A 24,555-nucleotide genomic window follows, 5' to 3' on the forward strand; every position below is an offset into this window, starting at 1 on the left:
ACTCAGTTGATTTAAAGCAGATATAATTCAAAATTCTCTTAGTTCTTTCACTATTTTTTGAACTATTTTGTTAGGGTTTATGTATTGTAAGTCGGGTTTAAAATTTGACTAGTGGTCAGGATTGATGCATAGCAAATTTTAGAATGTTTCTTCTTTTCTTATTTGTCTAAATAACAAATTTTAAGTCTAGTTTCAACAAAAAAAATTAATTTTAAGTTCACATAAATCAGACGAATAAGAAGAGTGGTTGGTTAGATGAAGATGTTCAAACTAAAGTAGAACACATAGTTAGAGTGGGAAGCCGAGAATTGCACTTGCACCGAGTGGAATTCTATAGGTTTAATTTGGTTGTAGACACTCTCGATGTCGTTTGAATGTTTGATCTTGTGTCTATTATTTCAGGTGCCCATCTGTAACATTAGACGGGATCTATCCGTCTAAATACAAAATGTGGTATAGAGCGATCTCCAATGCAAAATAATAGAAAAGTAATTTTAATTGTCTTATCTATCAAGTTTCAATTGACATTCTTTTTTCTTTATGGCACTATTGTGACATTCTATTGAAAAGATAACTCCATTGCAACACTTCGAGATGAAAAAAGATAACAGATGTGTTTAAGAGAAATCTCAAATATTGAATTTCTTCTTGAGAGTGTTAATAGAATTACATGTTGTCACGTCATTTTAAGACGAAATTGAGTTTCTATTGGAGATGCACTTAGATGATGGAAGAAGTTGAGGTGAGAAATTCAATTGTGCCTATAGAGTCTCCCTACTAGACTGAATTTGAAAGTCTACATAGTATAAAAGAACCCCAATAGACCAAAGCAACATTTAATGGAGGCGCCTTTTAACTCTTTCAACTAAATAAGTAGGGGTGGCATATTGAGCAGTACCTAAAATTCTATAGGCACTCTTAGACAAGATGTGTTTAGGGTTGGGAAATGGACCCGACGGGTAGTCCATGGACATGGTCACTTGCTCTTCCGTTCCGGCACAACGGACAAATTCTTAATATGTTCGTTCGGACATCCTGACAAATCAGGCGGCCACTTGATAAAGTGTGGTTGTTCGTTGGTCATTCGAGCTCGCCTAAATTGTCAAGCGATCCGGGTACCGGATCGGTCGGACTCGATCGTCACTAAGATTTCACCCGATCAAAACCCTTAAACGTACCCCAAACAATAGTATTATATCCGTCAACTCTTTTATAAGAACCCCCAATCATTTTTTTTTCTTCATTGCACTAGTGGATTAAAATGTAGATAGCAATACTTATTCCGTAAGAAATACAAGCTCTTTGAGAGGAAAGAAATACAAAACTTAATGTACCTAGCCTAAATGCTAACCATAACTATATCAATTAATCTATATACGATTCAAATGTCTAAGTAAGTCGAGAATTTCAATCGGTCGGACTCGGACGAAAGGCCGGTTAGAACCTTTTGTCCGTGTCCATCCGTTGTTCGACTAAAACTTGGTGGTCCAGACTGGTAGTGTCCGTCTCAGACACGGGGCGTCCGCGGACACATCGGGCTCCGGCGGTTTGTGGGCGTATTGGGGCTAACGGGCGTTTTTCCCATCCGTTGATGTGTTGATGCTATGTGTGGAGTCTACGACCCTAAGGTGCCTATAAGGAGTAGAATTAGTATCTGGAGGGTGGGTGAGACTGAGGGTTTAAAATGATGAAGGGAACTAAATCCTCAAGTTCGTTAGTGACAGTTTCTTGTGCTGCCGTGCTTATAAATAACGCGAAAACACTCTCACAAGTCACACCACTTAAAAGGCTAAAACCTTATCCCTTTCTCTCGCTCTCTCCTTTCTCTCTCTCTCTCTCTAACTTCATCATGGCGTCAATGATGATGATGATATCAGGAGGAGCTCTACTACCAATGGCCACTCAATCCTTCACTCTATCTCCCCAACAACAACAACTTTCCTTCTCCCGTACTCAAACCCTAGGTGTTTCTCTCTCTACCGCTCCTGTTTCAGTTTCAATCTCTTCAAATTCTCCACCACTAGGTCAGTAAACTCATGTAAACCACAACCTCTCTCTTTCTCTCTCTCTCTCTCTCTCTCTAGAAAAAAGCATACATTTTGCCCTAAATTAATTACTTGTTGTTTTCAGTTTATTGTGGTAGAGGTGATAAGAAGACTGCTAAAGGAAAACGATTCAATCATTCCTTCGGAAACGTAAGTTTGTAATTACTGTAGTTGTTTATATCAAATCTTAGAGGTAGTAATGCTTTCAATCTAATGAGCAATTTCTTGTTGATAAATTAGGCGAGACCAAGGAACAAGAAGAAGGGAAGAGGTCCTCCTAGGGTTCCAACTGCTCCTTCACCTCCCAGAAAAGATAAGTTCGATGATAATGAGATTATCAAAATTGATATAGATGAATCTCTTTTTACTAGTTAAAATAATATCTATGTTTTTTCCATGTAATTTCTCAACTTCCTTAGATTGAATGAATGAATTCTGCTCTCTTGTTTCTTTCTTCTTTGTTTGAATTGCCCCAACAATTTCCATGCTTGTTGTAACAACATTTCATTTCTCTGAAAGAAATTTTTAAGTATTTTGCTTGCTTTAAATTTCTTGTGTAAATGGTTGTGAGCCTGGGCTATAGGTGTACGCTCAAGTTTAGTAAGTTCGGGGGCCTTTTGGGTGGCCTCATGGAGCCTTTGCGAAGAACAAAACCCCGTAATTGTGAGGTGGTAAAAGCGGAGACAGTATCGACAACTGCCAAGTCTTGGGGCGTCACAATTGTCAACAATATTTTTCATGCTTGTGTTGCCTGAATTTCCTTTCAGTAATAAGCTTCAATTGATAACCCATTCATCAATTCTTTAGATAAGATGGTATAAAGTAGTGGTTATTATAGAATCTTGATTGTTCACTGTGTGTTTGATAACTTCCCTAGGGAAATAGGATCCAAGGTGATGATTTTATCCATAGACAAGGGTAACGATCTATAGAATTTTGATCATTTGAGAAATGTTTTATATTTATGGTCACTGTATAAATAACTATGGAGAACCTTTCTCGCGCTTTCGGAAGATGAAGTTAGGAAGAGAAGCCGAAATTACATGGAGGAAGACGTTGATGTAGATTTTTGGAGAACGTTTCAATCAACTCAACGACCCACTAGAGAGACAGAGAGAGAGAGAGAGAGAGGGAGAAGTAATTACTTGCCTAATTACTTACCAACAAGGTTTTTCTTCTTCATGAGTCTACTTGTTCACATTCTTTTTGTGGAAGACAAGCTAAAAACACATTAAAGGGTAGTAGGGTTGCTTGTTGTCCAAGAGACATAATGTGGCCTAATAATAGTGTGATTTAACTCCTCGGTTGCCTTAGTAGCGAAATTTCCTTCCTTCTAGTTGTTCATTTTCACCTAAATAACTAGCTTTAGTTTAGCATCCATACCCTCAAACCCCTCGTCTCGCAATCATCAGAATAGTCTGGCTCCGAATCTATTTTGTAATTGTATGTACTAACTGGCCAACAAATTTCGATTTTTAACATGGTATTAGGACAAAAACTGTGTCCAGGTTGAGGTTCAAACCTCACTGTAGTAGAAAGAGACTTTGACCCTCAGCTTCAGTCTTGCTTAATTTCTTGGTGAACATTGTGGTCAAATGAAACCAAACTCTTTGACAAAACTCATACTCTTTCGTTCATACTGAAGTTTCCACACAAATCTTCTGCTCCAACTTTACTTGCCTGATAAATTTCAGGGTGTTTGCGACTACGAATTATCATCAGCATCCTGTGGGAAATACATCTAAGTTGTAGGTTTGTCTGTTACTTTCAGGAACCGAAAAATAATGGAATTTTCACCAGTTCTTAAGAGAAATACAAGACTACTATGCTCATTTCTTCTACTCATAACTAAACTTTTTTGCTGTAATTCAGTTTCTATAAATTCTCCTTCATCAGATCAACTTGCTCTGTTAAAATTCAAAGATCAGGTAATTCAAGATCCACTTGGATCACTGAATTCATGGAATATAAACAGTTCTCTCCATTTCTGTAACTGGAAAGGAATTACGTGTGATCCCAAGAACGGAAGAGTTACTGAACTATTTCTTGAATCTCAATCTCTTATAGGCACTTTATCTCCTTACGTTGGAAACCTCACCTTCCTCAGATTGATCAACCTCGAAAACAACAGTTTCCATGGTGAGATCCCCCGCGAAATTGGTCGATTGTTTCAGTTGGAGCGACTCCGTTTGAGTAATAACTCTTTTGTTGGTGAAATTCCTGCAAGTCTTTCAAACTGTTCTGAACTCGTAGATATTCATTTATCTTCTAACTCTCTAACAGGAAAGCTTCCAGAAGAGTTGGGTTCTTTGTTGAAGCTTTTCATACTTGGTCTTAGATTGAACAACCTAAATGGTTTAATTCCACCTTCTTTTGGGAACCTTTCTTCTCTACGACATATTACGTTAACATACAACAATTTGGAGGGTAGTATTCCAGATTCTTTTGGGCGAATGCCGAGCTTACAATTCATTAGAATTGGTGCCAATAATCTCTCTGGTTCACTCCCTTCTTCGTTTTGGAACCTCTCGTCTCTCATCGAGATCTATGTTAGCAGCAATCAGCTTCAAGGAAGTCTTCCAACCCAGTTAGGTCTAGCTTTACCTAATCTTCAAAACTTTGGCATAGCTTCAAACAAATTTTATGGAACCATACCTAGTTCAATTTCAAATATTACGAGACTCGATTATTTAGATATCGCAAATAACAGTTTTTATGGATTGGCCCCTGCAGATCTAGGTAGATTACATCTTCTGAAATGGATTGATTTTAGTTATAATAATCTTCATAATTTGAGTTTTCTCACTTCTCTGATCAATTGTTCTAACCTCGAAAGACTAATCTTAGATGGTAATAGATTTAGTGGTATCTTGCCTTACTCAGTTGCCAATCTCTCCACAAAGCTTGAAGTGCTAAGACTAGGAAGGAACCAAATATATGGAACCATTCCTGAAGAGATCGGGAACCTCGTCAATTTAACTCAACTGTCGATCGATCATAACATGTTAACAGGTACCATACCATTATCAATTGGTAAGCTTCAAAAGCTTTATCGACTAGATTTGAATGGAAATGAACTGACGGGAGAAATCCCGTTTTCGTTAGGTGATATCACTCAGTTGTCCGAGCTTCATTTACAGTCCAATAGTTTAGTAGGAAGAATACCTTTGAGTTTCGGGAACTATCAAAGTCTGCGCAAATTAGATCTTTCATGTAATGAGCTTAATGGTACTATATCCAGACAAGTTATCAGTTCTTTCTCTTACTTAACTCACCTCAATATATCTCACAATTCCTTGACTGGTTCAGTACCAATTGAAGTTGGTATTATAGGAAATCTTGAGGTCATGGATGTCTCTAAGAACAAATTATCAGGTGAAATTCCAAGTACAATTAGAAATTGTTTGAAATTAGAAGGACTATACATTGAAGAGAACATAATTCAAGGGAAACTCTCTTCTTTGCTACTCAAGTTACAAGGTATTCAATATCTAAATGTTTCAAGTAACAATCTATATGGTGAAATTCCGGACGAGGTTGAAAGATTTCGATCTTTGAGGAGTTTGGATATTTCTTTTAATGACATTCAAGGACAGGTACCGACCCGAGGAGTATTTAGCAATGCAAGTGCGATTTCTATCGTAGGAAATGAAAAACTCTGTGGGGGTATACCTGAACTGAAACTACCTTCATGCCTCGCCAATAGATCAAACAGAAAAGGTAAGTCTTTTGGCTCCAAAGTGATAATAGTTTTGACACCATCACTGGTTCTAAGTTTGATCTTCATTATTATTACATGTTCCATTGTTATTTCCCGAAGAAGAAAGAAGTCGAAAAGAAGAAGTCCCATGATAGCTCCGACAGGAAATTCATATCCACGAGTTTCTTATGAAGAACTTCGTAAAGCAACCAATGGTTTTGCACTTGAAAATTTGATCGGAACGGGTAGTTTTGGGTCTGTCTATAAAGGTATTCTGGGTGAAGATGGAATACATGTAGCAGTTAAAGTAATCAATCTTCAACAGGGAGGAGCTTCCAAGAGCTTCATAGCCGAATGTGAAGCTTTAAGAAGAACTCGCCATCGAAATGTGATCAAGATACTAACTACTTGTTCGAGTATCGATTCTATAGGAAATGAATTCAAAGCTCTTGTTTACAAGTTCTTCCCTAATGGAAGTTTAGAAAATTGGTTGCACCCAAATGTAGATGAAGATGGTCAGAAGTTCTTGAGCTTTAATCAGAGATTAAATATAGCCATTGATGTTGCTTCTGCTTTGGATTATCTTCATCACCATTCCGGAAACACGATAGTCCATTGTGATTTAAAACCAAGCAATATCCTTCTTGATGACCAGTTAACTGGTTATGTGGGTGATTTTGGTTTAGCAAAAGTTATAACGACAGATCAAAACGATTCATTTGAGGACTACACTACAAGTTCTATTTCAATATTAAAAGGATCGATTGGGTATATAGCTCCAGGTACTACTTTTATTCCTTTTCTGTTTATTATATCTCAAATCAGAATCATTAACAATAATGATTATGAACTTGCAGAGTACGGAGTGAGTGGTGGGGTTTCGACGAGTGGGGATGTGTATAGTTATGGTATTATGTTGCTAGAGATGTTTACTGGGAAGAAACCGGTAGATGAGATGTTTAAAGACGGTTTAAACTTACGAAAATTTGCTTTGACAAGATTGTATTCTTCTGATAAAACGGAGATTATAGAACAACAAGTACTATGGTCGTTAGAAGATCAACAATATGTTGAAGAAGAATGGCACGATGAAGAAGCTAAGAAGAGAATAATGGAGGCTTGTTTAGTTGAAGTTATAAGGGTGGGAGTTGCTTGTTGTGTGGAATTAGAGGTAGAGAGAATGGACATCCATGATGTTCTCTTGGATTTACAGTGCATAAGAGACACTTATGCAGGGAGTGTTTCAGTCAACCCGCATAGACACCAATATTAGACCGAAGAAGTTATTTCTTCTCAGTTGTCTGAATATGACTTGTCTAAATCAAATGGATCTAAATTAGTCTTTCAAATGCATTAAATGTGAAATCCATTCAGAGTCAGATACCAGAGTCTGGTTTTAGCTAAAAAGCTCCAGAAATTTATATTTTCTTACAAGCAAATAAGACACAAGGACTCTGTGGCCCAATGGATAAGGCGCTGGTCTACGAAACCAGAGATTCTGGGTTCGATCCCCAGCAGAGTCGTTTTTTTTCTTCTTCCTTTTAAGTTTTAACCCGTCTTTATTACAAATACTATGAAATATTGATTGATTCTTATCCGGCAGCGGCGGCGGGGGGTAAGATTGAAGAGAGGAACGTGTAGAGCCTTTGAGTTTTACATAATCCTTTTGTTAGATAGAGATGCTTAAAATATGGATTTTGACCCTCATGATATACACACAACACACATTAATAAGAGACTTGTATGTAGATAGTAGACATGATACACACATTAAGTGCTCCACAGTTCTACACATTTAGCTAAGTTTAAGAAAAATTAATTATATCATGTAACTTCTTAGTTGATTAGATGTCTTTCAACATGATTAGATATCTCTCTAACATATAAACGATATTGTGAGTCTGATTTTGAGAAGAAGTTTGTTATCTTGAAAATGAAGTAAAAGATAAAGAAGTAGGATGCTTCACAACTTTAGGATAGCCATTAAGAGCCACTGTATCAAACGGCGGTTGACAAACTGCTTCCATCGAGATTTCTTCACAACAAGATTTTATGGACTCAAGAAGGAGTGTCCAACCACTGCACTAGTCGACAATGGACTAAATTATATTTTTAATAATTGTTCAATTGAATTTTTTTTTTTTTTTTATTACATGTTTAGGGTTTATTGGTGTCACAATAGAATGTAAAGACAGTAGTTCTTCTTGTAGTAACTATATCGAGGATATCTTAACAAAAAAAAAAAAACTATATCGGGGATATCTTAACAAAAAAAAAAAAAAAAAAAAAAAAAAAAAAAAAAAACTATATCGAGGATGAGGTGGAATTGGTCAAAAAAGGGGGGAGTAAATCAAAATGTTATTTTAGGGGAGGGAGATAGTGTATAATTTAAGGGAATTTTTGGTCCCTTAATTGTTGTGCAACGTAGCGTAACAGCAGTAACACCGATTTAATGGACCCGAATTTTTATGAACTCTGTTGACTCCCTCCGTCCATCAGTCCCTTACATCTTTGATTATTAACATATCCGACGGTTAGAAATAACTTTACCTTCATTTCCCTTAACGGTCCCACCTTAACAACCTTTTCCAAAGAAACGGCGCGGGGTCTCGTCCTCATCTCTCTCCGTCCCTATCTATATAAACTCACTCGATCACGGCCACTCGCTCCTACATTTTTGTGTTCATCAAACAAACCCCACCTTCTTCAACATCAACTCTCTCTCTCTCTCTCTCTCTCTCTAAAAAAGAAAAGAAAGAAAACAGTGGTTGGGTGGATTAATGGAAGCCCTAACGAATTCTTCTTCTTCGTTAAAAAACCACCACCTTCTTACTCGTAGTAGTAGTAAGAATCGTCGACATTACAGGAATAATAATAATAGACTCCTCATTTCTGCAGAATTTGGTTTCTCTCCATTTCAGAAATTTAATAATAATAATGTCCTGGATTCGTCGTCGTCACTCTCCATTTCTCTCCAATTCAAACCGATTCAGTCCACCGTTGTTGTTTCCAACTCTTCTTCGTCTTTCTCTTCCGGGACACAAGAGGTACTTGTTTCTTTCATCATCATCCATCACACAAATTTCTTTATTTTACTTCGTCACTCATCAATTACATTTCACTCTTTTCCACTCTCATTGTTTTCTTACTAACTATAATATCAGACCACTTTGCTTCTCAAGAAAACGTTATTTTTGAGTTCTTGGAAGAAAAAAAAAAACCCTAAATCAAGATTCATTCCTGAAAATTTAGCCTCTGACACATTCTTTAATTTGTTTCACTCACCACCACAGTAATTAACCTAAAAAAAAATTGATATGTATAAAACCCTAAAATTGGAATGTACTAATCAATAGTTAGGATTCTCTCTTTATTTCATTTTCTTCTTTTTTTTTCCTCCAGGGAGGAGATGCAGAAAATACCATTCAAGTTGCTCGTCTTCTTGGTAAGTTGCATTCTTTTGGTTTTGTTCTCATTCTTGACAAGTTAAAGTTTTGATTTTTTTTAACATGTTTTATTTTGACCTAATTAGATCAATCCAAGACTGTCCATGTAAAATTCCAACTACAGAAAGATTGTTTGTTTGGTCAGCAAATTCTCCTGGTTGGAGATGATCCCATTTTTGGTGTCTGGGACCCTTTAAGTGCACTACCATTGAACTGGTCAGATGGTCATATTTGGTCAGTAGAACTGGTAAGAGTCGCTTTCCTATTGGATCATATAGATTTACTTTCGACCGAGTGAGTTCTGATGTTTTCGTTTGATTTTGAATATAGGATGTACCTGTTGACATATCAATCCAATTCAAGTTCATAATCAGAGATTCTACTGGAGAAGTCATGTGGCAACCGGGTCCAGATCGGATTCTAGTGACATGGGAAACCAGTAAAACTATTGTCGTTTTTGACGATTGGGAAAATGTACAACTTCAGAAGATCACGGAGGAGGAACTAATCACTAATTCAGACACTGTTACAGAAACAATGGCGAACCTAAACCCGGTTGTGGAACCAATTGCTAATTCAAACATAGGGGAGGAGCCACTGACTCATCCGGACGCAATGGTTCCATTGGATGATTTAATCGACGAACCAACAACTAACACGACTATGAACCTGACTGTTGCGGAAAACATCACTGATTCAAAAGAAGAATTGGTAACTGCACCAAACCTAAGTCACCCAAAAGAAGAAGATGAAGCGTCTTGGTTGGAGTATGAAGGAGAGCCTGTTCTTGTACCTGGCTTAAATCCAATATCAACCACTGAAAAAGGTGTTCCAGAAGTAGCCGAGAGCAACGGTACTGTCACTTGCCCAGCAGAGCTCAATACTCACATTGATGAAATTGAAGAAAAGACCAAACCCGAGGTAAATGTTTGATGAGATGTTCTCTGGGTGATTTTACTTATCTGTTTTCGATTCTGATTAGCATGAGACTTAAACCGCTTTTATCTTACTGTTACCCATCTGCTGCTTCCGTTCTACGTAGCTTGTACTGCTTTTTTCTCAAGATTAATGAAGTAAATTTGATGTTTTTTCCTTTCAAGTTTGAGTCTCAGGGGGTCATATTCTCCCATTCAATTCAATTTTTGAACATCTAATTATGTATTGCCCTGGTTGAAGGACAAATACGACGACTTGTCTTCTAATCAAACTCTGAACCTGAAGGTTTAAGACAGTCCTTTACATCCTATTTTATTTCTTTTACATTTTTGCTTATGTGGTGTATGAAAACACTATAAACCAGACACAAGTAAAAGAAGAAGCAGATAGCGAAGCTCACGAGGAAGTGAAAGCTGATGATGAAGCAGTGAAAGAAGTCAAGTTAACCGAAGGAGTAGAACAGCCTGCTGATTTTGATATGTTGAAAACTGGTCTCAATTGGGATCATAAGACTCTGAAAAAGCTGCTAACAAGTCTGGGGTTCTTTAAAACTGACTAAACAACTTGAAGACTCAGACAGGCAATCTTGATATTGTTTACATGCTGTACATAAACGACGTCTTATCTTCCTCTCGTTACCCTGTCTGGTCTCTTTTTGTGTAACACTCTTTCCGGCACCATGATTACTGCTAATTTTGTAACCTCATGTGTTGTCGTCATCTTACTTGATATGTTTCATTCATCATTTGCTGTAAAATACATTTTCTTCTCCAATAATAATAATACAAGAATTTGTAGCATTGAATCAACTTTAAAGTATTCTTTTTTGAGAAAGTTCCATTTAGTGAGAAAGCTCGGCATTTGGAGAAAGAGAAGTGAATTCTGCAGTGAGGTAGGTACCCACAACATCTACTGATTTTCCGTATTCAGTCCTGTAAATTGAAATTACTGTTGTTTATCGTCTCCATAAGAATTTCAACAAGTAAAAATTCCATTTGCGAATGAGGGAGAACAACAAGTGGAAATCTCTCTAGTCGTACATCTTATCACAGAGATCAAGCGAGACACCTTTTATACTAATTGCAATTCTGTTAGTATTATATAAATGTAAGTTGTAGTCTTTGCATCATTGCATGTCTTAACATCATATAGTAATGTTGCAGGTGGACTTGGATAAGAGCCATCTATTGTAACTCTGTCTGTTGGTTAAATTGACCCGATAAACAGTAAGTCCGTTTTCACATAGCCGCCCAATATGTATCAAATGCAGGAGGGAGAGGAGCGCCCGGTGTTTCTTGCTTTATATTATATATAGACATTACGGCAGTCCTATCTCAAACTTTGATGAATCTAACCAAAATCCATCATTCAACCCTGCTGCTTTTCAAATAGCAAGGGATGACCGATGACATGATAAGTGACTCCTGTCTGACATTATTCATTAGGTCCGATTTGTTTTCACAAGTCTTTGGGATTTTTTGTTGTTGAACATGTAGTACGGAAGATTTCTGTTGTTTAACCGTGTGGTGGGGGTTGGGGACAGTGCGGCTGCACAGCCTCCATACCAAAATTGGGACCCTTGTCGAGGGGTAGAGCAAGCATGAAATCCTGGCATCGCAGCGGTTTAGGCGGGAGTAGAGCACCCTACTACTGGTCGAAGGATTGAAACCCCTTCACTTCAGTTAAGACTAAACATGATTAATGTAATGGAGATTAAAAAACTTAAATCATAACTTTGATTTTAATTATATTATAGAAGGCTCTTACTGAAATTTGACACCCGACCCAAAAAGTCTCAGCCACAACCCAATGTATGGGGCTCGAACTCCCTAACTTTCTCAAATCCTAATGTTCTCTTAATCCAGTTTTCAATTGCTGTGATTAAAACTCATTAAGATTCTTCAAATTTCATACCTAATTAGAATATTAAAACTTTACGACAATTAATGTTAATTATTTGTCCAATTCCTATTTAAAAATTCTTGCACCACTTTATCATGAATAGTAAATTGCGAGGGAGTCATGTGTGAAGTATCTTTACTCATCAAATCTAACCCTATCTGCATCCACTGAAGTTTTAGATCATTATTGAATCTTGAAGATTCTCATTTTAACGCTATGGAATCTTGAAGATTTTTGCTTTGCAACGTTGTGAAATCGTGAATAAGTTTATCTCCATTCTCTTGCTGCACCTTTCTCTCATCCCAAATCTCGTGTGTCATAAATTGTTCATGACCACTTTCTTTGTTACGATCAGTCTTTTGATGCCCCGAAACGGAACCAACATAACAAGTATGTGATTGTTGATCCCTCATCTCTGCTAGATACATTTCATATAAATTTCATCATCTTCTATTTTCAGTAACTCGCCTTGAATGATTATATTTACCAACTCAAAACAATTATCCATTGAAGAAAACTTAATATAGAGAGAAAAATGAAGAAAACTTAATACAGAGAAAAAAGATGTAGTGATAGAGAGATGTAGAAAACTAAATGGATGAAGGGTTGTATTTATAGATGAACAAAAAGTAAAATTTCAAAAATTAAGTCATCCCCTCCAAAAGTTTGAAATTCAAAATTTCAATTTAGAACCAATAATTTTATTCTATGATTAAAATCAACATCTCACACACGTATATCACACACGAATATAATTTGGGATTGAGTCCCAATCCCATACATTGAGTTTGCTCTAACTGGCTGAACAGTCTAAACAAAAACGTGTAAAATAGGAAAGTATTTGCATATAGAAGTGGGTAGGTTATTTGGAGTTTTTTCTCCATGCTTTTATTTTTCTAGAAAATTATGACAGTGAAATCTCACCCGCGTTTCATTTTCCTAATATCAAGAAAGTGTTGTTAGTTATTAACAAGTGACCTTAAACAATTCTGTGAAAGAAAAGTATGCCATGAAAGAATTCCTTCACATTTTTGGAAACATTTTGAAGCTTTGATTTCTCTATTGAAAAACAACATACGAAACGATACAACACTTATACAAAAAAAACCACCTCTTTTTTGGAGACATGAGCATCAACTGACGAAATATAAATACCTCAGTTGTACCTGCTTGCATTGAAATAAAGAGTAAGAAAAAGTTTTGGCTTCAACTATTTGACCAATTGCTATACCTGCTTATCTTAACCTTTGTATTCTACCAAGGACCAACTTTCGTTCTGTTAGTTCATTAGGAGACGGGATTTCCATTCTTTTGGTACTGCGAGGATGATAGACCTGAAACAATTTCATCCTTCGGTCGTTTAGTTGAGGTCGTCTGTGGAGACCTGAAACAAGCAAAAGACTTGAAAATGAATTACCTCTACACATGAAGGCTATCAAAATCCACAGTAGCTATTTGAAACGATATTTTGATCTATTTTAGATAACTGTCTCGATAGATTCGTTTCAGTATTATTCCTTTGGGCCCTTTCCAGTAAAAGTTAAAGAGGATAGAGAGATGGAATTTTGCTCCAATTCATTGGCTAATCAATCAGCCACTTAAATGACTGTAAATACTGAGTCAGTACCATTTTCCGACTAGAGGGAAGCCATACGGTAAGAACAGTTGTAAGGATTAGGAGAGCTGAAGATCCTGTATCTGACAAACCGATAAGAGGTCGACTAGAGCTTCGACAGGAACTATTACCCAAAACCAGCAGCTCTCGAGGTTCCACATGTCTTATTGGTTTAGATGAGATCAAGATTATCTCGTTTTCCTATTCCAGGTTTGAAGTAAAATATCAGAAAAGGCCAAACCTCCCAAAATATTGTTTTCATTCATTGACTGGGTAAAGGTCAAAGAAACAACATATTTTGTCAAAAATTTTATCTCACCTCGGCGAATTTGACCGCTTCAGAAGTTGATGATTTCCATTTGAGTTCGAAAACCTGGCTTCTTCAGCAGCCTGCATCAGGTTGCGTACAAGTTAGTGATTCCAAGACGATGACGTCTAAATGGTAAAGCTAGCATAACAGATGGCATTAGTTATTAGAAACACTGAAGTCATGTGTGTGCTCTAAATGCATATGAATCTAACTTAAATGAAGTTGGGTACTCATACTAAAGGCTGGCGAAGTCATGTTTGTTACTCTGGCTCTACCAAGAGGTAAGAACACTGAACAAAGTCAAATAAAATCTAGGGAAATGAATCATATTAAGATCCTTAGAAAACAAAGACTACCTGGTTTCTGGAACCGACACAGCACAAATAACTCACAATACCATACGAATGTGAAGCTACTGATTTCAGTTAATGCCTTAGATAAACAGATATAATCCACTGTACCGTATTTAGGGTGCTATTTTTCTAAATGCTTCGCCATAAACCAGCCGGATCAAGTTCCCTTGTTAAATGCAAAAAAGGAATGGTAGGCTACCAGATTCGAAGTAAGCTTTTCTGTTAGAAGAATGTCTAATAATATATTTCGACAATGAAGGTTAAACCACATCAATTGAATCAAATAATATTGTGAAGTATGAGTGTATCTCCGATACCAACCTCATCACAAGTATTTAAGTTAGGAAGAGCTCCTCGATGTGGCTTATCTAATCCAGGATTGTCAATGTCCCATAAGAACCCATTGTCATTTTCAAGAGACAGCTGATCCAAGTCTTTTCCCACAGCTCCAGAATCAGGTGCAATATATGCAACATATTTCTCTGCATTGTAAGAGAACTAATTTTAATGACTAATCACGTAACTAGCTTAAAAAAATTGCATCCAACTACGAGAGAGTACTGATGAATAACACAAAAGCATGCTTCCATCTTGTAACTAAAGTGGAAAGTATTAATAGAGTTAATTGATGATCAATACTGTATAGAACATATTTAAATGTCACCCTTCTCTTTACTTGGGGCTTCAAAAAGCCATAGAAATGGAAGGTGTGGAACTTTGATAAGATGGGATGCCAGGATAGTTGATGTCATATACGATACATCCAAGACAAGACCAATTTTTCTATTTCTAATGTGTGAAGGTGGATGTTTAGGGACAAATTAATCACCTAAACAAGCACACCATCACATATGATGTAAGACATGATCAAGTAGATCAATCAATAAGCATCTTTCTATGACTCTCTCGTCTAAGAGACGATCTCACGTTGGGAACCGTTTCTCTCTGAAGCGGAGCGTCTCTGCGCTTTGGTGGCGCCGCCCCTTTTGTTCTTCATCGTTTCAGTCTGGGAAAACCCTCGCCGGATCCGGTGAGGGTTTCATCTCTTTCCCTCTCTATCTCAGTTGGTGGTGGTATGACCGGTACCTAAAGCCCTCAATCCCCAACATCTCACTCATTTCTCCTTCTTTATATCCCAATCCGATCAGAACCCTTAATCCCCAAATTCTTGACATGATCTATCCGATTCTGATATCTCAGTACCAAATCTGAAAACCGATTTCAGGTTCCACTGATTACCAATTCAGGTTTTTAATTCTTATCCAATTTATTCCAAAACCTAGATATGTATCTTCCCTAAATTCAGAAACTTGAAATCAGACAACAAAACCCTTACCCTATTGATTCATAACCATCTATATTCTATAGGTTGCTAATCCTCCTATACTAACAAAACCATAACCGTTTAGTGGTGATGGATTCGGGTCTGGTGGTGTTTTTCGTGGTGGTGTGTCCTGTGATTCGGTGGTGGTGGTGGTGGGTGGTGGTGTGTAGAAATGAAGAGGGGAGTGTTTTAATGGTGACGGTGTGTTTGCGTCATTACAAAGGACAATCAATCTACTACAACAATGGTGTGGTGGTGGTGGTTTGTTTGTGTAACTTAAGATATGGGGCAGTGGGTGGTTGCATTGACGGCGGTTCCCCTGTGGTGGTGGTGATTCTCCGGTGATGGCGGTGGTTCTCCGACGATGAAGACGGTTTTCCGGTGATGAAAATGGTTTTTACGGTGACGACGACGACGACTTTCCAATGAAGACTACTGTGGGTATTTTAGTATTTGTATTAGTATTGTTATTTTGTCGATCTTTAGGGTCTTTTCATTCTCGACCTTTAGGGTCTTTTCATTCGCGACCTTTAGGGTCATTTTATTGAGTCGGTCTCTAGTCCCATTTCTTTCTCTTCATGAGGCATTTTGCATTTAAACGTATGTAACTCTCATGAAGTTTTCAGAAGAGAGAAATAAGAATTATATCCATGTAACATTGTGATTTAATCACTTATGAATGAAATTGGCTCGCATGGTTTCAAAAAAAAAAAATAAGCATCTTTCTATAGTTTTTTAAGTTTCATCCTTTTTGAGTGATATAACTTTCATTGTGTAGATGCTAATAAATTAACTCAATACAAGGCTTTTGATTTTTTTAAGTTTCAGTCCTTTTTGAGTATTCTAAAGTTTCGTCCTTTTTGAGTATTATAAAATTTTGTCTTTCTCTAAGTTCTAACTCATTTGAGAAGTAACAAAAATCTAATTTTAGCATGCTAAATTAACTCAACACAAGGCTTTTGATTTTTTGAAGTTTCGTCCTTTTTGAGTATTCTAAAGTTTCGTCTTTCTCTAAGTTCTAACTCATTTGAGAAGTAACAAATATCTAAGTTTAGCATGCTGAAACCCTACCAGCTTGTAGCTTTGACTCATTCTAAAGCCAATATAACAAGCATTTGAGCATACCACCAAGTTAATGAAACATGGTATGCCTTAGAGATGCACCCACAAAATATCTGCATTGGAGACTTGGGGTCCCAAATACTATAGCAAGCAAAGTAAGACAAAATCTGAGTTGGTGACGCTTGAAATATATATATATTTTTTTAAAATTAAATCTTAACCCTCACAATGAAGAAACTATTTAGGATATACCTGCCAATTTCTTAAGGGCATTCTCAGCTGCTTGGGTCTGCGCATCTCTCCTTGTTCTTCCCTTACCTACGCCTGTCTTCTCTCCATTGTACCAAACCTGAATCAATCAGATCCATCGATCATAAATCAAGTGATATTCCATTAATTTAACATGATATTAACGAGCTACAAGGACTAACGGTACAATTGAAGAGAAAATGTTATTTGATACTGGCAAAAAACCGTATATATAAACAAAGATAGAGGTACTGGTTTCACTCATCTTTAAGAGGATACTAAAAAGGCAAAGGCAACTTGCTGAGAATCTTAAATGAAAATATTTATTTTTAAAACACCAAATTTGAGGAGGAAAATTTCAGAATTTACACTTCCGAGAATCTTAAGCTCATAATCAACAATCCAACACCATTGAGTATCTATAAAGCTTCGTAGGACTACAACAGAATTGTAAATCAATTACTGACCTCAACAGAAAATTGCAGCTCCCTACTGGTGCTTCCGTCGAACTTGTACTCAACCTACATGCATAAACCCCCAATTACTTTTTTTACTTATTTCAGAAGAAAACATAAAGGTGTTGAACTTCAAAAGCCCAAAGTCATCTACCATACATTAGATCCACATCTCCGGCCAATTTCTTGTAGAACACCGATGTATAGCGAGTGAGAGTGCACAGTGCCTTTTCTTTCAGTTTGAAGATCTTTGACATTGATTGAGCCTTGGTTCAGAGTTACCTTATCACGTTCTACAAAACCATTCATCCATAAATAAATGTTAGTCAGAGCCACACAAAAGACATTGCACGCATAAATTAATTGATCTTAACGAGTACTTCAATGACTGAATACTTCAAACTTCAAAGATCCTTATAACTTGACTCACTAGCGATGAGATTTTACTTATAGAGGAGAATGAATATATCTAAATCAAGAAGCACACTTAATACACCATGTACATAACTCTCCTGTTGACTCCATATGCCGCAAAGATATCTATCTATTACTCGTGATAAACCTGGTCGCTCACATAAGACGGTGTCAAAGAAAATTGCAACTACAGTCTACAGCTGTGGATGTTTTTTGTTGCATTCACCAAAGTTGCAAACTGCACCTAAAGCAGTGTCTCCAAACATTAAGACATCCGACTTGACTATAAAGAAGAAAAGTAAGGCTTCACATGATAACCGTGTGCTCGATGTCCTACAAACTAGTGATGAAGCCCAAACTAATTTATGCCATGTCTTCTTTGTGAAAGACGTACATGCAACAGTTAGCTAGGATTCAGGACTGGTTTTCATCACACTATTTATCAATTTTCTTAGTCAGATTTAATTTAAGTACAAACACATGAACAACCACCTAGGAAAGTTGAGTTTATATCCGATGTTCTGATCCTATAAACTAGTGATGAAGCCCAAACTTGTTTATTGTTGCTCTTTCCTCATCGCGAAAGAGGTTCCTGCAGCAGTCATCTAGGATTCAGAATCACACCTTTTTAACAGTTTTCCGAGATCATGATTTAGTTTTAAGTACATCCACATCAACAATCATCCAGGAAAATCAAGTAAATATTTGACGTTCTGATGTACCACCACAACTACAGATAAATCAGTTACGATCTATCAAATGAGTGATGAAACTTCATTCCACCTCCAAGGCGATAAAGGTTAATTACCTCCAAAACAATTAACAAATACTGAAACAATATTTGACAAAGGAACCTGAGACAAGAATGATAAACTTCAAACAAATAGCACAACCCCAAAAGCAAATTTCCACATCCAGATGTATAAAATGCAAGCCTTCAGAATGTTTCACTTTTACTCTGTCTTACCAGCTATGGAGAGATCATAACTATTTTGGCTCTTTTACGAGTTACGAGTTAGGTGGATATCAAGCCACAAAAATCTCTTTTTATTCTGAGTCTTGACTTGTTTTACTGAATTATCATACTATTTTCTAATGTCATTTAACCCTCATGAATTCCTTTTTGAGGAACCTCAGCTGTCAACTATATTGTAATGCCTAAAGAGTAAAGACACTAACATTTTTAACCTTGAGCAGTAATAGTTAGTAGCAACACAAATAAACAAGAAAACGTCCAATTTGATGCAAATTAAGAACATGCACATTTTCCACCACGAGAGAAGTTCATTAAGTGAACATCAGTCAGTTGGGAGGTCGTGGAACCTCGTGTGTAGGAGTAAGTTACATATCTACTACTTGAAAAGATAAGGGCGTGCAGAAGAAAACAAAAGAACGGCCCGATTTCGTAAAGTAACCACTGCTACTAAAACCAAGCAAATAAAACAACAGAATTGAGTGAACACAATAATTTATGTACCTGACAACAAGGACTGGTTCAGTTGTGAATTATTTTGTTTCTGGCGCTCATGTCCAAGATATGCCTGCACAGAAGCAACATTTAACTGGAATGCTGGATGAACTATTTCTAAATAAAGCACATATGAATATCTATATGTGAAATGTCATGAGTAGAAAGTTAATCTTCACGAGTATCTCCAACAAACTAATATGCAACTAACCTGTTCACTCTTCATCTGAGATGGGTGAGGCTGTGCCCCAGAAGTTACAGAACTTTCTAAATTGGGACGAAACAGACTCTGATGAGCTCGTTGTTTATCCTGTGCACCTATATCTTGAACCATTTCTACAGTTCGATTCTTAGGTTGAACCGTGCTGGAGTCCTCTTCTACCAACCAGCCGCCACGACTCTGGGTTGATGATGTTGATAGTTGTGCAAGAGGTCTTGATGGAAATAAAGGGTCATATAAGCCTTTTTCCCTCGTATCCTGTCCATGCTGCATGACAAGAAGTCCTCTTCTTGCATCAAGATTCAATGCAGATGGATTGACTTCTCGTTTGGCAGAAGCACCAGGCAGAATAGGCTCTAAGATGCAGAAGGAGAGTGCAGTATGAGGATAAGATAATCAGCAAAAAATTAAATGAATAATCTGCATCCCGTGAAACAACTTAAAAAAGATAGAAATCCATACTTTGTGATGGTATAAACGTTCTAGATGCTGCTGCGGGGCCAACAGAATTCTGTGGGATGGTCAGAAGTTGCTGAGGAAAGCTAGGCCTCGTATCATTATTATTATTATTATTAGTGAGCGAAGGTGTTGTTGAATCAACTGCATTCCTGATATCCTATTAAAGAAAACAGCAATTTGATAACACCTCTTGTTATACAGAACAACTGCAAAAAGTAAAACTATTTACTAGCTGAATAGACACAAAATCAAGTAAAACTATCTACATGACACCTTGAAGGAACAAGTACATCAGAAAGCACATGAAGAACTAGGAAATGTAGAACTTACAACTCGATTCAATCTTGGATTAACTTCAGCGCCACTTATTCCCTCAGGAATAGGAGCATCTTTGTTATAGATGGGCACAAAACCAGCATCCTGGTAATTTCAGAAAACCAAAATTACTGTGAATAAAATTTTAATTATACAGTTTAATGCTTGGACCGCTTGGTATAAGAGTAGTAAATTTGGGTACCTCTGTCATCAGATAATCACTAACATCAGGCGGATAAGGTAAATTTGCAGCATCATCTTCATAGCAAACTTCGGGAATCTTTCTTAATAAATTCTCATCAAATTCTCTGCCAGATATATCGTAAATACACAAAAGCATAAACATGAAGCAGAAACGTGAAGCACAAAAATCTTTCTAAAGATCATAATTTGAAGTTATCATGTTACACTCATTAACTGGAGCACTTACTTGAAAAACCCTGCTCTGACATTGCATGCAACATTTCTCGCCACACATAAGACTGGGACCGCATTTGCTGTCTGTTAGAAACATATCAAGGCAACATCAACTTTAGGTTAAAATTGAAAGCACCTCTGCGGAGAGAAGCTTACAGAAAGTCTAACTACCTCTGCCTGAGGGGCATAATATGGTATAAATGCAGGTACGACATGAACACGAGGCTGGTCCTTGTCATCCCAAACTTTCAACCGGTCATCGATCACCATTGCCATCTTCGGATGGCAAACTCGATCTTGAAAAACATTTAGCAAGGATTTCCTGGAGCCTACAAACGTAAAGGGGCAAGAGTCAGAAGAACCTCAGTCATTATAGATTATAATCATTATCAAAATCTTGACATGCGTCAAAGTTCAAACCAGCAAGGCCGTAACAGATCCCATTAATTTTGATCTTTATCAGGTATTGGTTATCCATATTTGAAAACTTTAACTATATTAGCCGAGAGTGAGTTAAGTTATATTGGCCAACATAAAAAACTGTTACTCTTAAAAAACTATAAGTGTACATAATACTGCCTTTCTCGAAAAAAATAAACAAACAGTATCACTATTATCAAGCCTGGATTTCATAATGTTGTCAAAGGACAATATTTCAGTGTATAAAATTCAGCTGCTTGCCTGATTTCACACATACAACCCGTTCCAGAAGCTGCTTTGAGCTTATCAGGTGTAATTCTGGGTCTAGAAGCCTCCACATCTCTAGAGCATAATCTTTCTCGGCCATTGTACAGACATAAACCTCGAAACGCTTACGTCCTTTTGCAGTTAAATAACTTCTAAGATCCTCCCAAGCAGGTCGCAACCTCACAAGCACACTTGTATCACGTATCTGTATAAGAAGACACTAACTAATGAGATGCATTATGTAATAATATCGTGTTCTTTGATATTAAAACGACCCCATGTTACTCCAAAATACTGAGAGCAAACCACTCTACCAACGCGGCACGGCTAACAACAAAATAGATAATGCAGATGGATCATACTGAAGCCCTAAGTCAATGGTCCTTGGAACGGCAATAGCTCATAACAAGAATCAGTATGTGGTACTCCACTATGTTCATTATGCAATATGGTAAAATTATATTTCTTCACACCCCTATTTTGGATTTTAAGCATTTTTAACTCATTCCCTAGAACCTTCATATTTTGTCCTAATTGTTTAGTAGTTGATATTACACGGGGATATACTGAACAATATAACTTTTGTCCAAAAACACCTGCTAACAAATACAACATTTTCCCAAACGAAGTACGGTAGAGCAATCCAATAGCTTTTCGTTATAAAATGTGTATGATTCTTTGATGGTAACAATTATATGGAGTTTACAGATCATGTAGTGGACAAACCCAATTAACAAAACTTTCTGTTAAAGAGCCCCATCTAACATACCCAAGCGTAAAACCCTAATCAATTTAATCAAAATGCATAATAAAAAAATACAATATCATGATAGAAACTGAAATCGAAATAAGATAGCAAATAAAGTTTGAAGTCAAAATTTCAATAAAGAAATAAATAGAAGGTTCTTTAACCTCTGGATTGATGCGAGTAAGGACAACATTCTTATCTTGCAATCTAATAACAGGACGAACTACTCGTTCCTGGTCACTTGATAGCTGAGGAACCTCCTCGTGCTGAACTTTGAGTAATTTACCATTGTCCATCACAAAATCTCCATCTGTATACTGCTTCAACAATGATTGATCGTCTACATATCGTTTCAATTCAGCCGACATTCCTGTAACTCTAAGTGGATCATTTTCACATGAAATCCTCCATTTAAGAGCTTCAATTTTATCCTCAAAAGATTTCATTGTATTTGCAACTATAAGTGTCTCGTCAAGATCAAAAACAATAGCTAAACATCTAAGATTTAACATTCCTAAACAGTAATTGTAAAGACCTAACGGAACCGTAAAACACCAGAAACATGGAAATTTCTCCTCCTTGCTTGGCATTGCCACCAAATGAAATTCTTCGTCTCCTAACAACACAATCGCAGTCTGTAAAAACAACAAAACAAACACAAAATTAGTTCCAGAAATCATAAATGTTTCCAAATTAAGTCGTGAAGAAATTTCAGAACCTTGAGTTCGTGGAAGCAAGAGTAGTGAAGATGAATCAATTGAGATTTATCGTTTGATGAATTTGATTCGAGCTTGCATCGAATTGAAAATGGAGAAATCGTTTGAAGAATTGATAACGGAATACATCGTTCACTAGATGGAGATAAGTGATTGATTCGTATTTCGTTATTTGGGAATTGAATACGTTGATTTTTGGCGGGTAATACATCTACTTCTCCCAAACAAGTATCGCCATGATAGACAACTGACTTAAACCCTAAACGACTCATTAAAATGTTTTCCGACCGGCCGGAATTATATAAGTTTAAAACTGGCGGAGGAAGAGATTTTAGATCGGAAACTTGAAATTTTGGGTTTCTGAGGAGAGTTTGATATTTGGACCCCCAAATCTTCTTTCCTTGTAATCGCGCCCTCTTCTTTTCTTTGGGTTTTCTGTGAGGCGAAGTCTTAACGTATTTATAGACCAAGAAGCAAAGCAGTTTCTTGAAATGTTGATGCCAAACGGAAATTACCCATATGACCTTTGATATATAGCTGGCCACGCCTCTACTATTTGGACAGTTTTAATGAATTTATTCCGATACACATGGCATTTAGTGTTTAAATGAGGATGTGTCCTTTGCACGTGACAGTGCTTAAGCTAAGTTTCACGATTGAAAAATATTTTATATATCTTAATTTGTAGACAATTGTCAAATTAGTACTATTTATTGATTTAAGTGGATACGGGCAACACTTAGTTGTCTAAATGGTTGATAGTGTTGTAATGTAATGACTAATAATATCTTTCTAAAACGATTACTCCGTATAAACCAATTTTAAACAGATACAACAATAGACCGTTGTAACGAAAAACACCGCTAGACAAGAGACTTAAACAAAATTAAATTGAACATATCCAACAAATATATTGGTACTCACATTTGTCCCGAATAAGAAGTTGTATAAGAGTAGATATATGGTTTTAGAAGTAAAGTTATTATCAAATATATCAACAAGAAATATTAGTGCACGAAAAAAAAAAAAAAAATTGTTGAACTACGAAATAATAAGTTTGTTTGCATAAACTATCTATCGGAAGAGGTCCCACAACACAACTAATATGGCGATGCAAAACACTGTTATACCAGTCTATAACATTTGAAAGTTTTTTTTTTCTTTTTCTTTTTTTCTATTGACCAGACATATTGGAAGTTTTTTTTTTTGTTGAACTAGACATATTGGAAGTTGGTCATAAAAGGAATGGAGTGATTACAAAAAAAAAAAACAATATCCCTACCCGAACAAGTAAATATATGTCCATCAAACTCTGATTTTATCGAGTGGTTTACATATAAAGAGGACCTACATAATACCTTTCAACTAGGGGTGTTTCGGATTCAAAGTAACCAAACCGATTACTTAGGTCCCTCCTCATCAAAAAAAAAAAAAAAAAAGATTACTTAGGTCCCCACCGTAATCGAAGGTTTCGTGTTTGGATTTGTATGTCAATGTCGAGATAATATTAACATTTGAAATAGATTCGTAGTAAGATTTAAACTGAAACTCAGTTTTCAAAAGTATATTTCATGTGCAAGAGGTTTGAATGAATCATTCTCTAGACAATTTTACCTACTTTTCTCCATCATGCATTATTACATAGGTCCCTAATTTTTTTTTCTTGGGAACTCTCGAATATTTGTGCCTATGTGCTTTCAACAATCCTCCTACA

The 24,555-nt window shown here is 36.6% G+C and overlaps 4 protein-coding genes and 1 non-coding gene across 7 annotated transcripts; 4 read left to right on the plus strand and 1 right to left on the minus strand.

Moving 5' to 3' along the window:
* The first annotated feature begins 1,658 nt into the window (after positions 1-1,658).
* Positions 1,659-2,593, plus strand: PSRP4 (plastid-specific ribosomal protein 4). The gene is made up of 3 exons (XM_086636031.1): positions 1,659-2,024; positions 2,131-2,195; positions 2,286-2,593. The coding sequence occupies exons 1-3, from the start codon at positions 1,685-1,687 to the stop codon at positions 2,418-2,420; spliced, it is 540 nt and encodes a 179-aa protein (XP_086492157.1). The 5' UTR covers positions 1,659-1,684; the 3' UTR covers positions 2,421-2,593.
* A 765-nt stretch (positions 2,594-3,358) lies between these two features.
* LOC147546661 (uncharacterized) lies at positions 3,359-7,124 on the plus strand. The gene is made up of 2 exons (XM_086636030.1): positions 3,359-6,527; positions 6,603-7,124. The coding sequence occupies exons 1-2, from the start codon at positions 3,830-3,832 to the stop codon at positions 7,016-7,018; spliced, it is 3,114 nt and encodes a 1,037-aa protein (XP_086492156.1). The 5' UTR covers positions 3,359-3,829; the 3' UTR covers positions 7,019-7,124.
* A 71-nt stretch (positions 7,125-7,195) lies between these two features.
* TRNAR-ACG (transfer RNA arginine (anticodon ACG)) lies at positions 7,196-7,268 on the plus strand. The gene has a single exon. It is a non-coding gene; the product is annotated as a tRNA-Arg (tRNA).
* Positions 7,269-8,348: 1,080 nt separating this feature from the next.
* Positions 8,349-10,936, plus strand: LOC147546663 (uncharacterized). Its single transcript, XM_086637976.1, has 5 exons — positions 8,349-8,792; positions 9,148-9,190; positions 9,278-9,438; positions 9,522-10,112; positions 10,492-10,936. Exons 1-5 carry the CDS (start codon positions 8,526-8,528, stop codon positions 10,684-10,686), a joined length of 1,257 nt encoding a protein of 418 aa, XP_086494102.1. The 5' UTR covers positions 8,349-8,525; the 3' UTR covers positions 10,687-10,936.
* Positions 10,937-13,057: 2,121 nt separating this feature from the next.
* Positions 13,058-23,380, minus strand: CPL2 (carboxyl-terminal domain (ctd) phosphatase-like 2). 3 transcript variants are annotated; one of them, XR_015239784.1, is made up of 17 exons: positions 22,844-23,380; positions 22,290-22,760; positions 21,372-21,582; positions 20,862-21,019; positions 20,704-20,774; positions 20,476-20,581; positions 20,289-20,378; positions 19,962-20,115; positions 19,491-19,855; positions 19,289-19,352; positions 17,557-17,690; positions 17,410-17,463; positions 16,946-17,042; positions 14,629-14,789; positions 13,964-14,034; positions 13,657-13,845; positions 13,058-13,413 (listed from the first exon to the last, which is right to left on the minus strand). XR_015239784.1 is itself a non-coding variant. In XM_086673564.1 (16 exons), exons 1-16 carry the CDS (start codon positions 23,111-23,113, stop codon positions 13,317-13,319), a joined length of 2,574 nt encoding a protein of 857 aa, XP_086529690.1. In that variant the 5' UTR covers positions 23,114-23,337; the 3' UTR covers positions 13,058-13,316. The 3 variants fall into 3 exon arrangements, 1 of the variants encoding a protein (XP_086529690.1); XR_015239783.1 differs by having other exon boundaries at positions 13,776-13,845; positions 22,844-23,298; XM_086673564.1 differs by lacking the exon at positions 13,657-13,845 and having other exon boundaries at positions 22,844-23,337.
* Positions 23,381-24,555: the final 1,175 nt, after the last annotated feature.

This window comes from Eschscholzia californica, unplaced genomic scaffold, assembly GCF_041429995.1.
Source record: "Eschscholzia californica isolate CP2 unplaced genomic scaffold, dmEscCali1.0.p SCAF_4, whole genome shotgun sequence".
Taxonomy (NCBI): Eukaryota; Viridiplantae; Streptophyta; class Magnoliopsida; order Ranunculales; family Papaveraceae; genus Eschscholzia; species Eschscholzia californica.